At 42.6% G+C, this 18,116-nt stretch overlaps 1 protein-coding gene across 1 annotated transcript in view; it reads right to left on the bottom strand.

The window, feature by feature from the left end:
- LOC110503857 (carboxypeptidase D) overlaps positions 1–10,135 on the bottom strand; it is a 34,173-nt gene extending 24,038 nt beyond the window's left edge. The window contains exons 1-2 of the mRNA XM_036961938.1: positions 9,338–10,135; positions 8,372–8,619 (exon numbers count right to left, since the gene is read on the bottom strand). Of these exons, the coding sequence (XP_036817833.1) occupies positions 8,372–8,619; positions 9,338–9,996 (907 nt within the window). The 5' untranslated portion in view covers positions 9,997–10,135. The remainder of the gene's footprint in view (positions 1–8,371; positions 8,620–9,337) is intronic.
- Positions 10,136–18,116: the final 7,981 nt, after the last annotated feature.

The following is an 18,116-nucleotide window of genomic DNA, read 5'->3' as shown; positions in this document are numbered from 1 at the left end:
TCAGTCCGCCCTGGCCTTGATTTTAACGTCCACAGACATTGTTTTTTGGTCTGGTCCCAACCAGCCTTGATTTCAACGTCCACAGACATCGTTTTTTGGTCTGGTCCCAACCAGCCTTGATTTAAAATGTCCACAGACATCATTTTTTGGTCTGGTCCCAACCAGCCTTGATTTAAAATGTCCACAGACATCGTTTTTTGGTCTGGTCCCAACCAGCCTTGATTTAAAATGTCCACAGACATCGTTTTTTGGTCTGGTCCCAACCAGCCTTGATTTAAAATGTCCACAGACGTCTAGACCAGCCTTAATTTGGCCCAAACATATAATTCCATTTGGTCCGGACCAAATCTGAACTAATCATAGATGTCCATGTTTCACAAGTTTGGACGGAACTGTACAGTACAGTGGAGCACAGTACAGTAAAGAGCGGTCGAGTATAGTTCAGTACATTCCTGTACTGTAGAGTAGAGGAGTACAGTACACAGTTGAGCACACGAGTTGAGTACACTATAATGTACTGAAGTATACTCTACTATACTCTACTGCTCTGTGCTGTACTTTAAAGTTTGTTTCACAGGTTTGGACATCTATGATTGATTCACATGTGGTCCAGTCCGGACCAACCAAATTAGGTCTTGTTTGGTGGCGGAGCTCATTAAAATAATAAAATCAAATAAAAATATTATTTGTCACATGCACCGAATACAACAAGTGTAGACCTTATAGTGAAATGCTTACTTAATAGCCAGTGTATAGAATAATACCCAAATATGCAATCTACCAATTAATATGTTTTTGTAAAATGTTCTGTTTAAATTGTTAAGAGTAGTTCTTATGCATAGAGCGAGTCTCAGCACAATTCCATTAGAGTGGAATTGCCCTACATTAACCTCACATCCCAAGACAAGTAGATAATTGACTGACTTTGATAATCATAAGAGGACAGACCTTCGACAAGACAAGTGGGAGTCTTATGGCAATTGACTTCTAAAAAGAGAGAAATTCCCCAGAACTAACTTTGTCATCACTACAAACACCATACGTCTGTTCTGTTTGCAGTGATGAATGTTTGTAGCATTAGGCTACCAACCCTGCAATACTGTTTGTATTGGCGTTCTACCCAAACCACAGTGGCCTACTACCTTGCTCAACCAGCCCTGTTCTCAATCGCCAGTAAAGAAATGATTCATTCCAGAATCCAGACAAACACATAAAGCTGCAAAGCCTATGAATACAGGGTACCTAATCCAGCTAGTAGGAAAACAACCTTGTTTGAATAACATTCAGTGCAGAGCTGGAGCAAATCGGCTTTCAGTATTGTAACTGTAAATGAGGCAATATTTGTTCTTCAATATAGTTCTCTACTACAGCATAAGGATTTGTCCCGATGGCTGTTAACAGGTTAGCTGTGATGTCAGTGAGCTAGAAAACAACAGCCCATCTATGAGATAACTATCAGTTATGAAAAACAAATAGCAGACCTATAGGGCTCCTGAGTGGCACAGAGGTCTAAGGCACCGCATCTCAGTGCGAGAGGTGTGACTACAATTGACACAATTGGCCAAACGTCGCCCGGGTTAGGGTTTGGCCGTCATTGTAAATAAGAATTTGTTCTTAACTGACTTGCCTAATTAAATAAAGGTTAAATAGTAGGTAGGGATGTGCATCTTTCAAGATGATTCGTACATATCATGGAACCGATACAATGCAGGAACAATACGCTTTAGTTTGAAATGATTCGAAGCGATGTGGTATGATTAAACAAACAAATCAATGAGATTCGGTTCAATGTACTAACATTTGGTGAATAAACATTAATTTACCATACTAAATTAAAATCTGCTTCTGATGGAGTTCATAAGCGGGATCTGTTTGAGCTGACCTCTGTCTGCCTGTGGTAGTGGGCATCTACCACCCGACTATTAGATTAGGGGGAGGCAATGAATGCTTTAAACCATCACCCACTTAAAAGTGAGCTAGTAATGTATCAATATGTATCTTTACAAATTAGACATGACATAGCCAATGAATATATAGCACAACTTCGGATTTCACCCAGTCTTAAAATGAAATGGTTTTGACCGTTTGGAAGTTTCTATGGAGTGAGCGCCTCCCGTTTCGACAATGCAGTGTCGCCTCCCTCGCAAAAGTGATGATGGCTGTCATCACTATGAAATTATCAACTTTACCCTGTATATCTAAAAATGACCATATACACTGATTGCATAAAGCAAAACTACCAAAACTATTACTGATGGTGATCCTGATTCAAATCAAATCTAATGTAAATCCTGTTCAGCATTTGGGCTATTAGCCAGATGAGTTGTGTCTCTGGTACCTTACTTATATTCCAGTAAAACACCCCTTTCAACAGCGCATTTGATATCAATAACCTATCAAATCAATTGGCCGTCACTCAATAATAAAGCCTAATATTGCGCAATCCATTTAACAAGCATTTGAATGCTGAAGGTGCAGCGCAGATGTGCAAGATCAGGAATAAGTTGGTCAGCGCATGAAGCAGAGCACAGTGCGCAGTGTGACTAGGCTGCTGATATTGAGGTTGTCACAAAATATGAGGTATTTTTAGAAGGTAGAAAAAAAAGTAAAATGAGCAAAAACTAATTGGGAACCAACGATTCGGGACGTTTTTCTGACAGAGTATATAGATTTGGATCGGTTAAGGGTTCCACGGACAGATGCATCTTAAAAGGTCCTTAACTGTTGTTCTGGGATTGATTTGCACTTTTTGCACCAAAGTACATTCATCTCTAGGAGACAGAACGCGTCTCCTTCCTGAGCGGTATAACGGCTGCGTGGTCCCATGGTGTTTATACTTGCATACTATTGTTTGTACAGATGAACGTGGTACCTTCAGGCGTTGTGGAAATTTCTCCCAAGGATGAACCAGACTTGTGGAGGTCTACAATTTGTTTTTTAAGGTCTTAGCTGATTTCTTTTGATTTTCCCATGATGTCAAGTAAAGAGGCACCGAGTTTGAAGGTAGGCCTTGAAATACATCCATAGGTACACCTCCAATTGACTCAAGTTATGTCAATTAGCCTATCAGAAGCTTCTAAAGCCATGACATAATTTTCTGGAATTTTCCAAGCTGTTTAAAGGTACAGTCAACTTCTGATCCACTGGAATTGTGATACAGTGAATTATAAGTGAAATAATCTGTCTGTAAACAATTGTAGGAAAAATGACTTGTCATGCAGAAAGTAGATGTCCTAACTGACTTGCCAAAACTATAGTTTGTTAACAAGAAATTTGTGGAGTGGTTGAAAAACAAGTTAATGACTCCAACCTAAGTGTATGTAAACTTCCGACTTCAACTGTATATGTATGCAGCCTCCTCTGTTTTACAGAGACTGGACTCTGTTAATCATGCATCCTTGCACTTTATTTATTTATTTTTTTCAATTTTACCCCCTTTTTCGTGGTATCCAATTGTTAGTAGTTACTATCTTGTCTCATCGCTACGACTCCCGTACGGGCTCGGGAGAGACGAAGGACGAAAGCCATGCATCCTCCGAAACACAACCCAGCCAAGCCGCACTGCTTGTTAAACCTCTTATGGCTGCAGGGGCAGTATTGAGTAGCTTGGATGAAAGGTGCCCAGAGTAGAGGTCGACCGATTATGATTTTTCAACACCGATAACGATACCGATTATTGGAAGACCAAAAACCTCGATACCGATTATTGAAGGACCAAAAAGGCCGATATCGATTAAATCGGACAATTTTTATTTTAATAATGACAATTACAACAATACTGAATGAACACTTATTTTAACTTAATATAATACATCAATAAAATCTATTTAGCCTCAAATAAATAATGAAACATGTTGAATTTGGTTTAAATAATGCTAAAACAAAGTGTTGGAGAAGAAAGTAAAAGTAAACGTTTAAGTTCCTTGCTCAGAACATGAGAACATATGAAAGCTGGTGGTTCCTTTTAACATGAGTCTTCAATATTCCCAGGTAAGAAGTTTTAGGTTGTAGTTATTATAGGAATTATAGGACTATTTTTCTCGATACCATTTGATTTCATATACCTTTGACTATTGGATGTTCTTATAGGCACTTTAGTATTGCCAGTGTAACAGTATAGCTTCCGTCCCTCTCCTCGCCTCTACCTGGGCTCCAACCAGGAACACATCGACAACAGCCACCCTCGAAGCAGCGTTACCCATGCAGAGCAAGGGGAACAACTACTCCAAGTCTCAGAGTGAGTGACGTTTGAAACACTATTAGCACACACCCCGCTAACTAGCTAGCCATTTCACATCGGTTACACCAGCCTAATCTCGGGAGTTGATGGGCTTGAAGTCATAAACAGCTTGAAGCGCAGCGAAACGCACGAATGTGCTGTTTGAATGAATGCTTACGAGCCTGCTGGTGCTTACCATCGCTCAGTCAGACTGCTCTATCAAATCATAGACTTAATTATAACATAATAACACACAGAAATATGAGCCTTAGGTCATTAATATGGTCGAATACGGAAACTATCATTTCAAAAACAAAACCTTTATTCTTTCAGTGAAATGCGGAACTGTTCTGTATTTAATCTAACGGATGGCATCCCTAAGTCTAACTAGGCAAGTCAGTTAAGAACACATTCTTATTTTCAATGACGGCCTAGGAACGGTGGGTTAACTGCCTTGTTCAGGGGCAGAACGACAGATTTTCACCTTGTCAGCTCAGGGGACACTATATAAAGGTAAAATAAATAATAATAATATGAACGTTCAGAAAGAGAGCAGTGGGTATTGCTGGTTAGTAAAAGGACTAGGCTACTTTAAATTATTTAGGCTATAGGCCCACGTAGTTTATAAACTCTTCATTAATTAATATTGAGTTGAAAGGAAAAAGAAGGAGACACAAGGCCAGGGTTTCCTAAACTCGGTCCTTAGGACCAATAGGGGTTCACGTTTTGGTATTTGCCCTAGCACTGCATAGCTGATTCATCAAGCTTTGATAATCGGAATCAGTTGTGTAGTGTTCGGGAAAAAACAAAAACATGCACCCCTTGGGGTCCCGAGGACCGAGTTTGGGAGATGCTGCACTAGGCCCTCCATGGAATGAGTTTGACACCCCTGGCATACAGGAAAGAGATAAACTAGCTATAAAATGGGTCTACAGAAAAAGCTTGTCAAAAGGTTATCAGTCATCTATTGCAATTATCAAAGTCAACCCACACCGCCAAGTACCTAAACTTCCCTCCCTCCCTCTCCCTTTTACTATTTCTCAACAGTCACCTCCCGGAAGGTCATAATGACAATTATCTAGATTCTAAACTCACATTCGTAATGCTCTAATAAGATCCTACGATATCATTGGGTACATTTCAGTCCTGTCATTTCCTCATTGAGCATTGTGTAAGTCTATTCTCAAAGTTCATCAGAGAATGGATTCATATTTCATTAGACAACACCATTCTGTATACATCTGGCCCTTCTTTGGACACTGTGCTTACACACCTCCAAACGAGCTTCAACGCCATACAACACTCCTTCCGTGGCCTCCAACTGTTTTTAAATGCTAGTAAAACTAAGTGAATGCTCTTCAAACGATTACTGCCCGCACCCTCCCGCCCGACTAGCATCACTACTCTGGAGGGTTCTGACCTAGAATATGTGGACAACTACAAATACTTAGGTGTCTGGTTAGACTGTAAACTCTCCTTCTAGACTCACATTAAACATCTCCAATCCAAAATAACCGGCTTCCTATTTCACAACAAAGCCTCCTTCACTCATGCTGCCAAACATACCCTCGTAAAACTGACTATCCTACAGATCCTTGACTTCGGCGATGTAATTTACAAAATAGCCCCCAACACTCTACTCAGCAAACTGAATGTAGTCTATCACAGTGCCATCCGTTTTATCACCAAAGCCCCATATACTACCCACCACTGCGACCTGTATTCTCTCATTGGCTGGCACTCACTACATATCGGTCGCCAAACCCACTGGCTCCAGGTCATCTACAAGTCTTTGCTAGGTAAAGCCCTGCCTTATCTCAGCTCACTGGTAGCAACACCCACCCGTAGCACATGCTCCAGCAGGTACATTGCACTGGTCATCCCCAAAGCCAACACTTCCTTTGGCCGCCTTTCCTTCCAGTTCTCTGCTGCCAATGACTGGAACGAATTGCAAAAATCTCTGAAGCTGGAGTCATATCTCCCTCTAACTTTAAGCATCAGCTGTCTGAGCAGCTTACTGATCACTGTACCTGTACACTGCCCATCTGTAAATAGCACACCCAACTACCTCATCCCCATATTATTACTCACCCTCTTGCTCTTTTGCACACCAGTATCCCTACTTGCACATCATCATCTGTACATCTATCACTCCAGTATTAATGCTAAATTGTAATTATTTTTGCCTCTATGGTCTATTTATTGCCTCCCTCCCTACATTTGCACACACTGTACATAGATTTTATATTTTTCGTTTCCTTTGGGTTATTGACTGTACGTTTGTTTATGTGTAACTCTGTGTTGTTGTTTTTGTCGCATTGCTTTGCTTTATCTTGGCCCGGTCGCAGTTGTAAAATGAGAACTGGCTTACCTGGTTAAATAAAGATGAAATAAATAAAATAAATAGAAGCTAATGGATTAGAAACACCTAATCCTTACACCTCCTAGTTCCTAGTTCCAAAATGACACCTCTGCTGTTCCTTTAACAGTGCTTATAGAAGACAGAGATCTATGCATCAGATGAAATATCTCCTGCAGTCTCCATTAACCACATAGGCAGTCAATTTAGATTCAGGTGAGTAATGATGAAGAAACCAGAATTAGTCTTCTACCGAGTCATAATTTACAACTGAAGCAGAGGCAGTCTGTTAGAGCAGATTCAGGGATTATTGAAGAATGTCTGAGAATATACATGGAACTCACAACTCCCTATTGGACTCACACAGACACATGATAAACAGTCTCACTGTAAATATGCACGTGCACACACACACAGTGATGACCGCACATGTCTTTACAGGAAAAGCCATGACGGTCACCTTAAACCTTCAGACTCAGATTACAGTATCATCTCATCGTCCTTCGTCTGGCTCTCTTCCCAAACCACTGACAGCAGCCACACAGAGACTGGGGGTCCGGTTACTGCCTGTGGACCACAGACACTGGTATTCCTGAACATGAAGGGGGGAAGTGGGGGGACAGCAAGCTGCATGGACAGGTCGTGTCTCACACACACACACACACACACACACACACACACCTCGTAAGACAGATAGGATAACCTGAGACCAGTCAGGCTTTCTGTGAGGAGAGAACAGAGAGCAGGTCTGTCCTGCAGGGGTGAATAAAACAATACTAGCTAGCTGGGTCTGTTGTCCTCTGCTACAGCTGCTTTGCTAGATAGTGAAGTCAGTGCAATGGAACACCTGTAATGAATTAATTCATGACATTATGAATTAATTCAATTTTATTTTGGTGTCAAATCGCCAGTTGGCAACCCATCCCTTATGGCATTAATTGACACAAACAAACATTACAATAAATCACTGTGAAAATTTAGTGCTAATTCTTCTGTAATGGTCAAAGCCATACTCTAATTAAATTGTCTAATTAGTGGGGTTTTAAATTAATACTAGACAATCCCAGCTGTAGATCTGCTGGATTGGTTCTCAAATAGACCCAAAATGAGTGGGGGGGGGGGGGATATTCTGTGAAAATTGGGCCATGGAAAATGACAGAGGAAACAATCACACCCCTTTTCATGGCAACACATAGCCTATACATCAGGCTTTGTCCCAATGACAAAAAGTAGGCCTGTACCATGGTAGTGAAAGCCCACACTATACATGTTATCAAATACCCTTTATTACCCTACTATAAGTCTACAGTACGTCATTCGATATTCATTTCAAGGTGTCGCCATGAACTCAAACAACACTGAGCTGAGTAAAACCTGATCTCCAACTGATTATGAACGCCTGAAAAGTAAAATTACCACATCATTTTGTCAGTCCCTGAGAAGAGACAAAGTCAAAATAGACACCAATCTATGACTTAATCGTCATGGCAACCCAGCACTCAGCTCTCTGTCTCAACAATGTGCGATTATTCTGAGAGTGATGAGGGATAAAGAGTTAAACAATCAAAAAAGCAACTGAAGAAGCTTTTCTCAAGAAATGGAAAGCCAAGGAAACAACTTACGAAGAAGAGAAGAAAATATATTAGAAATCAAGAAAGGAAGATATTGGAGCTGGTCTAGGCTACTTTGTGTGTGAACCATCACCTCTTTTCAACAAACGAAGGAAAAAGAACATGACCTGCCTAAAAAGAGCATCATCAGTGGTCTGACAGTTAAAAAAGAAAAAGTCTTACCGGGTACATCGTACCACTTTGCCCCGTTGACGATGCCATCCTCAAAAGTTTCATCGGGGGTATCTGGGCACTTGGGTTCCCCGGTCCTCATGACGGGGTGGTTCTTGGCGTAGGTCAGCGCCAGGTGTTTAAACAGGTTGTCGTCCACAGAGCTGCTGTAGTAACCCTGCATCTTGTGGGAGGCCGAGTCATCAAAGGGGTAGCTGGCCACCACAGTGCCACCATGCAGGTTCCCTGACAGGACAAACCTGGAGGGACATAACAACACAATGTTATCAGGAGGCAGGGGATATATAGTAAGCCTGGTATCTACTGTCTGCAGTCTACATACTATTGTCAAGACCAAGGGGGGAAACCTTTCACTATCCAAGGCTGATCTGGAGTACACACACGAGCACGCCCCCATTCACTTTGATGGGGCTGTAGTGGAGCAGGTCGAGAGCTTCAAGTTCCTTGGTGTCCACATCTAATGTTGATCAAGGGCATTCCCAAAGATTAGCTGGCAACAGTGGGCCCTTAGGTAAATGGAGAGATCCTTCGCAGGGGAGGTGGTATTTGGGGTCCATGTGGAGGTGCTTAAGAACAATAGGAACAACGACAGATGCAGGCTGCCAGTAAATATCTTGGGTGCAGCAGTTACCATTTGCAGTAAGCGATGTCTGTGGAGCCCAGGGTCCTGGAGTTCCGCAGTCACTTCATATTTTTTACTTAACCGACCTGGAAGAACAGGTGTGTGATGTGTTGAATTTAGGCAATCAATCACCTCAGTTTGTCAGGTGTGGTGCCTATGTCGGAACAAAACTCTGCAGTACCTGCGCCACTCCAGGAAAAGGGTTGCCTATCCCTGGTGTAGCCCATACATTTGAGCCATCTGAATTAGGTTATAAACAATGTGAGCTAAACAAACACAAAGAACGTTGTATGTAGGTCTATGTAAATAGACGAGAGAAATAAATAAATACATACTTTTTCTCCAGGATCCATTTAATGACAGCTGTAACCTCTGGAACATCGTCTTGCTGGACGTTGATTTTGTCAAACTGGTCAGGAAAACTTCTATTGAGGTCCATGTTCTTGGCGTTGGAACGACCCCCAGCGTCGCCACTACAGTCCCCCTCTCTGGACCTTTCGAACCCGTCTGGGTTCATACTGGGCATAATGTAAATATCCGTGCTCGTCAACAACTCCGTGATACGCGGGTCCTCTCCATACCTCGTCAGTAGGTAGTTCACAAGGTACACCAACACCTGCCTCGAGATAGTTTCGTCCCCGTGCATGTTCCCCACGTATTTACATTTGGGTTTTCCTGGTACGTCAGCGTTGGGGTCCTTTGTGATTCGCATAACCCACAACTCCCTGCCCTGCACCGACTGGCCTATACTGGACAGGTTGGAGATGTAAGGGTATTTCATGGCCATGAACTTCAGTAGCCGGGTCATTTCGACATAATTGTAGTATTTTGTATAGTCTTCTACCTCCACTTCCGCGAAGGTGTTGCTTCTGACAAGCCTCGCCTCGCCGACGCTGAGAGCCGTGATGGGGCCAACAACAAAAACAAGGAAGACGAAAAGTAAGACGCATAGTTTCGGCGCTGTATGTCGATGCTCAAGCAAATATGTTGCCATGTTTCCTACTCTCCTACCTCTTGAATATCCAGTCTCGTGAAATAAAAAGGTCAACGATTAGAACATTGCTATCTAGCTAACCTAGAGTATTGTCTCTCCGGTCAGCCTGCCTGTATGCATTCAACTTCCCGTTAAGCTTTCATAGGGGCGGGGCTTTGGTTTGATGTCACTCTTCTTTTATTTTTAAATAATATATTTATTACAATAAAAAAATCAAATAAAAAAGACAGCAATACTAACGATGACATTCATTGTACTGTTGAATGGGATGGCCAATGTCAATGGGGCTAGAACTCTATCAAAGGCTCTAGATAAGTAATCAAAAATGAGAGCCCAGTAAGCATGTAACTTAGGACATGTCCAGAATAAGTGGGTCAACGTCCCCTCATCCTGCTTGCACCTCTCACACAGCTGTGAGGTGTCCGGGAATATTTTATGCAGTTTCACTTTTGAGTAATGTAACCTGTGTATCACCTTAAACTGTACAAGGTTGTGTCTGGCATTCACTGAACTGTGGTTTATATTCCTGAGAGCTTCTACCCAGTCCTCATCTGAGATTTCTGACCCAAGTTCTTGTTCCCAAGCCCTTTTAATGGTGTCTGTGGATACCTCTATGTGGGCCTGTAGCACATCATACAGTCTAGAGACCGACCCTTTTGAATGGGGTTTGACAAGGATTAAGCTATCTAATGTAGGACTATTTGGCTTCATGCCATACTGTGGGATATGTGTCCTTACGAAATTCCTGATTTGGAGGTATCTGAAAAAATGTGTTGTTGGCATGATGGACTTTCCCTGTAATTGTTGAAATGAAATTGTTGAAATGAAGCTAACTGACCATCTATGTATAGATTACCAATTGTTGTGAGCCCCTTCTCCCTCCACTGTGAAAACACCACATCATCCAATGCGGGGTGGAAAGCATGATTCAGGCAAATCGGGCTGCCAATGTATACAGTGGGTATGTTAAGGAAATACCTCATCTGTTTCCAGATCCTAAGCCGATGACAAATGACTGGGTTAGAGTGGATTTTTTTCACATATGATGGGCTATTAACAAGTGCAGGGAGTGAGGAACGTTGACAGGAGGCCTGCTCAATCAAAAGCCATGCAGGCATATCCTTCTGTCTCATCGCAGGTGAACATTCCCTCCAGAAAGACACGATGTTCAGATTAGCAGCCCAATAATACAGTTTAAAGTGAGGAAGGCCAAAGCCCCCCTCTATCTTGTACTTGCATAAATGCTTCTTTGAAATTCTGTCTGCCTTGTTATCCCGTAAAAATGGAGTTACTATTGAATCCAGTTTCTTAAAATAGCTTTGTGGTATGAAATTGGGTAGACATTGGAAGAGGTAAAGAAACTTGGGTAGGACAACCATTTTAATAGCGCTTATACGACCAACCAAGAACATCCAAAAATCTATATTTTGTTTAAGCTGATATATTTTCATGTCCCAATTCGCTTTGCAGGGTAGCCTAGTGGTTGGACTAGTAACCGGGAGGTTGCAAGTTCAAACCCCCGAGGTGTCGTTCTACCCCTGAACATGGCAGTTAACGCACTAGGCCATCAAATAAGAATTTGTTCTTAAATGACTTGCCTAGTTAAATAAAGGTTAAATAAAATTGCCAAGGCTTGTGAACCTTGTCAGGTCGGGGTTGGTAGATTGCAGAAATTGCATATCCACAGGCCGTGGCGTTAACTCACTTTTTTTGTAGCCAGAGAAGGAGCATGTCGTGTTTATCGGCATCCCTTGAACAAGCCTTTCTTCTCTACGACATTTCTTGATTGGTTATCACGGACGCCATTGGGTGTGCATAAATAATTCTTATCCAATTAATACATTCCTTTCCGAACCCGAAGTGCTCCAGAACCGACATCATATACATATACTTCCACTCAATCCGATCAAACGCCTTCTCTGCATCAAGACTTATTACCACTGCCTCAACCTTTTCAACATTACGTTGAAAAGGCGTCTCAAATTGTAGTATATATGTCGGCCCGGGATAAAAACCTGTCAGGTCGGAAATATATGTTTTCAATCGGTTTGCCAATATCTTTGTCAACACCTTGTTTTCTATGGGGAGTAACGACACGGGGCGATAAGACGACATCTCCATGGAATCTATATATTTTTTCAAGATCAGTGCTATTGTAGCCTCATACAGTGTTTGCGGGAGTTTGGCATTTTCTATGGAGTGTTTAAACATTCGCAACATAAGTGGAGATAGACTGGCGTAGTACTTCGTATAGAATTCTATTACATATCCATCGGGCCCAGGGGCCTTGCTGTTTGGAAATTGTGCTATCGCTGTGTTAATTTCCTCTGAAGTTATCCCTGCATCGAGTGCAGCAGCTGCCCCCCTGTCTAGTTTAGGAAGTTCACATTCAGGGTTCCATAGTTTGTGGATCAGTAGCATCGCATTTTGATTGGTATAGCTCTTGAGTAAAACTGCGCAAAGCATTTATTAATATCCTGCGGATCTGTTACTATTTTACCCTTCTTGTCTTTTATTTTGTGAATAGCTCTAGATGACTGTACATGCCTTAGCTGTCTTGCTAATAATTTATGTGGTTTGTCACCCAGTTCAAAATAACTTTGTTGCGTTCTAGCAAGTATAGAGCCCACCCGTTTCGAAAGGATGGTATTGTATTCATATTTTAACTTTGTGATCTTCTCAAGGACTGTATACGAGGAATTCGTCCTAAAAACGTTCTCCTGTTCCCCTAACTCTCTTTCAATTTCTCTCAGCCTAGTATTGGCGCGTTTCTTCCTCTCTGATGTATAAGAAATAATGTAACCTATAATCACAGCCTTTAGAGATTCCCAAAGGGTGGAGTCGTCAACATCCCCCGTGTCGTTAGTTCCGAGGAAAAAGGCAATCTGCTCCTTCAAATACTGACAAAAAGCCTAATCTTTCAGCAGGTATGCGTCTAAGCGCCACGGTCGCCGACCTTTCGACATATTGTCGAGTTTCAGCACCATGGTCACAGGAGAGTGGTCCGTAATTAGAATAGGGTGATAGGTAACCGACTCAGCTGCTGAAATTAGTTTGGAGTCCAACAAAAAATAGTCTATTCTGGAATATGATTTATGAACTGACGAAAATAAAGAATAATCCCTATCTGTTGGTGTGTCAGTCTCCAAATATCGACAATGTTAAGGTTTGTCATCAATGTATTTAGACAGACACTGGCATTTGATTGTTGAAGTGACCTTGATAGCTGTTTATCTAAAAGAGGATCTAACGTACAGTTAAAGTCCCCTCCAACAATAATACTTGTATCCGAGATATTTGGTATGTCCTTAAATACCCTTTGAAAAAATAATGGATCATCGAAGTTGGGTCCATATAAATTGACCAAGGTTACTGGTTTCGAATTCAGTGTACCAGCCACAATAATATACCGACCATTAGGATCTGAAATCGAGGATGAGTAAACAAACGGAATGTTTTTCCTTATCAGGATTGCTACCCCTCTCGCTTTTGCGTCAAAGATAGACTGGTATATCTGACCGATCCAGCCGACTCGTAGCTTGGCCTGAGCGGAGCGTTTAATATGAGTTTCTTGAAGAAGCACTATGTCAGCACCCAGTGATTTAAGATGAGAAAAAACCTTAGCTCGTTTCACCACATGCCCTAAGCCATTACAGTTCCAGCTGACTATCTTTATTCCACCTGGTCTACTCTGTGCTCTGTCACTATGTGGCATTTCTTATTTTAGAGCAAATTGTTGCTGTCATACAAAACTCCCGCCGTGCGGGAGCTTGTCATGCCACCTGTACTAATAATAAACGTGAACATAAAACACAGACCCCATCTCCCCTCCCGTCCCTTTACTGAGTGACTTCCCCAAACGAAGCACTCCTTGGCTAACACACAAACCTTAGCGTGTCTAGACATACAGCTTGAACTAACTCGTCGTCTATAGATGCTCCGCATATACGCTAATATTAAATAACACTTAACACTTAACTCTCACGTTAGGGAGTGAGTGGCGCTAAACACGATGTGCTAAACAATGCTATATTAGCCACAACATCTCACCTATCATATAAGTCCCCATTTCTGATCTTCTAATCGAAAAGACATAGGCCGGAAATCCAAACACATTCCTGGCCTGTATTTGGTCATTTAGCCGGCTGACACAGCCGTTCTGTATCCTCAGCCAGGGATGTCACTCTTCTTGAGGAGGATCCTCTCTTTAAAGTGGCTTGCAGAATATATCATTTGAGACTACAGTACAGTACAGAGTGTATTTTAGTTCTGTAAAATGTATATCTGACAATATTAGTCAGTATTGTAATAACCCCCCCCCCCAAGAAAACGTGGTAGGTTGTAAATTGTCATTGTTTTTTCAATATTTATTTATTTATTTATTTCACTTTTATTTAACCAGGTAAGCCAGTTGAGAACAAGTTCTCATTTACAACTGCGACCTGGCCAAGATAAAGCAAAGCAGTGCGACAAAAGCAACAACACTGAGTTACACATAAACAAACTTACAGGTAATAACACAACAGAAAAATCTATATACAGAGGTGAAATAATTACAATTTAGCATTAACACTGGAGTGATAGATGTGCAGGTGATGATGTAAAAGTAGAGATACTGTGGTGAAAAAGAGCAAGAGGATAAGTAACAATATGGGGATGAGGTAGTTGGGTGTGCTATTTACAGATTAGCTGTGTACAGGTACAGTGATCGGTAAACTGCTCTGACAGCTGATGCTTACAGTTAGAGAGGGAGATATAACACTCCAGCTTCAGTGATTTTTGCAATTCGTTCCAGTCATTGGCAGCAGAGAACTGGAAGGAAAGGTGGCCAAAGGAAGTGTTGGCTTTGGGGATGACCAATGAAATATACCTGCCGGAGCATGTGCTACGGGTGGATGTTGCTATGGTGATCAGTGAGCTGAAATAAGGCTAGGCTTTACCTAGCAAAGACTTATAGATGACCTGGAGCCAGTGGATTTGACAACAAATATATAGTGAGTGCCAGCAAACAAGAGGATGCAGGTTGCAGTGGTGGGTAGTATATGGGGGTTTGGTGACAAAACGGATGGCACTGGGATAGACTACATCCAATTCGCTGAGTAGAGTGTTGGAGGTTATTTTGTAAATGACATCGCCAAAGTCAAGGATCGGTAGGATAGTCAGTTTTACTAGGGTATGTTTGGCAGCATGAGTGAAGGAGGCTTTGTTGCGAAATAGGAAGCCGATTCTAGATTTAATTTTGGATTGGAGATGCTTAATGTGAGTCTGTAAGGATAACCAGACACCTAAGTATTTGTAGTTGTCCACATATTCTAGGTCAGAACCGTCCAGAGGGTGTGGACAGCAATCGGTTGAAGACCATGCACTTAGTTTTACTAGCATTTAAAAGCAGTTGGAGGCCACGGAAGGACTGTTGTATGGCATTGAAGCTCATTTGGAGGTTTGTTAGCACACTGTCCAAAGAAGGGCCAGATGTTTACAGAATGGTGTCGCCTGCGTAGAGGTGGATCAGAGAATCACCAGCAGCAAGAGCGACATCATCGATACATACAGAGAAAAGAGTTGGCCCGAGAATTTAACCCTGTGGCACCCCCGTAGAGACTGCCAGAGGTCCGGACAACAGGCCCTCCGATTTGACACTCTGAACTCTATCTGAGAAGTAGTTGGTGAACCAGGCGAGGCAGTCATTTGAGAAGCCAAGGCTATTGAGTCTGCCGATAAGAATGCGGTGATTGACAGAGTCGAAAGCCTTAGCCAGGTCGATGAAGTACTGTCTTTTATCGATGGTGGCTATGATATCATTTAGGACCTTGAGCGTGGCTGAGGTGCACCCATGACCAGCTCGGAAACCAGATTGCATAGTGGAGAAGGTACAGTGGGATTCAAAATGGTCTGTGATCTGTTTGTTAACTTGGCTTTCGAAGATTTTAGAAAGGCAGGGCAGGATGGATTTAGGTCTATAACAGTTTATGTCTAGAGTGTCTCCCCCTTTGAAGAGGGGGATGACCGCCGGCAGCTTTCCAATCTTTGGGGATCTCAGACGATACGAAAGAGAGGTTGAATAGGTTAGTGATGGGGTTGCAACAATTTCAGCGACTAATTTTCATTGTCTCAATATCCCAAACATAATCCTCATACAGTATAGACTATTAGCTACCAAATTGCATTGGATAAGCCTGACAGATACCATGCATTTAGGCACAATTTGTCCTATGCTCAATATTTCAGATGGAGAAGTCACATTCTGACCTTTATTTCCTTTGTTTTGTTTTTATTTAGTATGGTCAAGGCGTGAGTTGGGGTGGGCAGTCTGTTTGTTTTTCTATGTTGGTTTTTGTGTTCAGCCTAGTATGGTTCTCAATCAGAGCCAGGTGTCGTTAGTTGTCTCTGATTGAGAATCATACTTAGATAGCCTGGGTTTCACTGTTGGTTTGTGGGTGTTTGTTTCCGTGTGAGTGTTTGTTGCCACACGGTACTGTTTCGGTTTTTCGTTTTCATCACATAGTTTATTGTTTTGTATTTCAGTGTTCAGTTTGTTTTTAATAAACCGTCATGAACACTTACCACGCTGCATCTTGGTCCGATCCTTACTCCTCTTCAGACGAAGAGGAAATCTGCCGTTACAGAAACACCCACCACAAAAGGACCAAGCGGCGTGGTAACGGGCAGCAGCAGCAGCAGCAGCTGCAGCAGCAGCGAACACAAGACTCCTGGACTTGGGAGGAGATTATGGACGGTAAAGGACCCTGGGCACAGCCAGGGGAATATCGCCTTCCCAAGGCAGAGCTGGAGGCAGCGAAGGCAGAGAGGCGCTGGTATGAGGAGGCAGCACGGCAGCGCGGCTGGAAGCCCGAGAGGCAGACCCAAAAATGTATTGTGGGGCTGGCACACAGGGAGTGTGGTGAAGCCAGGTAGGAGACCTGCGCCAACTTCCCATGCTTACCGGAGAGAGAGAGGGACCGGGCAGGCACCGTGTTATGCAGTGGAGCGCACAGTCTCCCCAGTGTGTGTGCATAGCCCGGTACAGTACATTCCAGCTCCTCGTATCGGCCGGGCAAGAGTGGGCATCGAGCCAGGTGCCATGAAGCCGGCTTTACGCATCTGGTTTCCAGTGCGTCTCCAGCTAGAGTCTCCCATCTGTGCTGAGCTGCTAGAGTCTCCCGTCTGTGCTGAGCTGCTAGAGCCGCCAGTCTGTCCTGAGGCCACGGAGGCGGGCTAAGAGGCGCACTAAAACTATGGTGAAGTGGAGTCCACGTCCCGCGCCAGAGCCGCCACCGTGGACAGACGCCCACCCAGGCCCTCCCCTATAGGTTCAGGTTTTGCGGCCGGAGTCCGCACCTTTGGGGGGGGGGTACTATTTCCTTTGTTTTGTCTTTATTTAGTATGGTCAGGGTGTGAGTTGGGGTGGGCAGTCTGTTTGTTTTTCTATGTTGGTTTTTGTGTTCAGCCTAGTGTGGTTCTCAATCAGAGGCAGGTGTCATTAGTTGTCTCTGATTGAGAATCATACTTAGGTAGCCTGGGTTTCACTGTTGGTTTGTGGGTGTTTGTTTCCGTGTGAGTGTTTGTCGCTTCATGGTACTGTTTCGTTTTTTCGTTTTCATCACATCGTTTATTGTTTTGTATTTCAGTGTTCAGTTCGTTTTTAATAAATCGTCATGAACACTTACCACGCTGCATCTTGGTCCGATCCTTACTCCTCTTCACATGAAGAGGAAATCTGCCGTTACAGGAGAATGGTACTGAATGGAGACAGATTGGGGTTTTTAGTGTTTGCTGAGAGGGGCAGTGTTGGATAAACACTTCATGACATCTCAATAGAGCTGGGTTAAATTGAAACATTTTACCTTACACAAAGTATTTAATTGTACTCATGATTGAAGCTTTGTATTTTCTTTTGCATTATGGCTAAAATGTTTTAGGTTTCTGGGGTTTGTAATTGTGTGCTATAGGGTGTAATATAGTTTGATATTTATATTTCCTATATTTTTTATAACCAATGGTGGAAATAGTTTGTTCAAAGAGATGGGACTACTGAGAACTGCTGAAACATATACTAGTAGAGAGAAACAACTGTTAAAACAAGTAAAGACAATTGACACCAGAGCAGGTTAATAGCACTC

This window comes from Oncorhynchus mykiss, chromosome 24 (assembly GCF_013265735.2).
Source record: "Oncorhynchus mykiss isolate Arlee chromosome 24, USDA_OmykA_1.1, whole genome shotgun sequence".
Lineage (NCBI taxonomy): Eukaryota > Metazoa > Chordata > Actinopteri > Salmoniformes > Salmonidae > Oncorhynchus > Oncorhynchus mykiss.
This window is presented reverse-complemented; position numbering and strand designations above follow the sequence as displayed.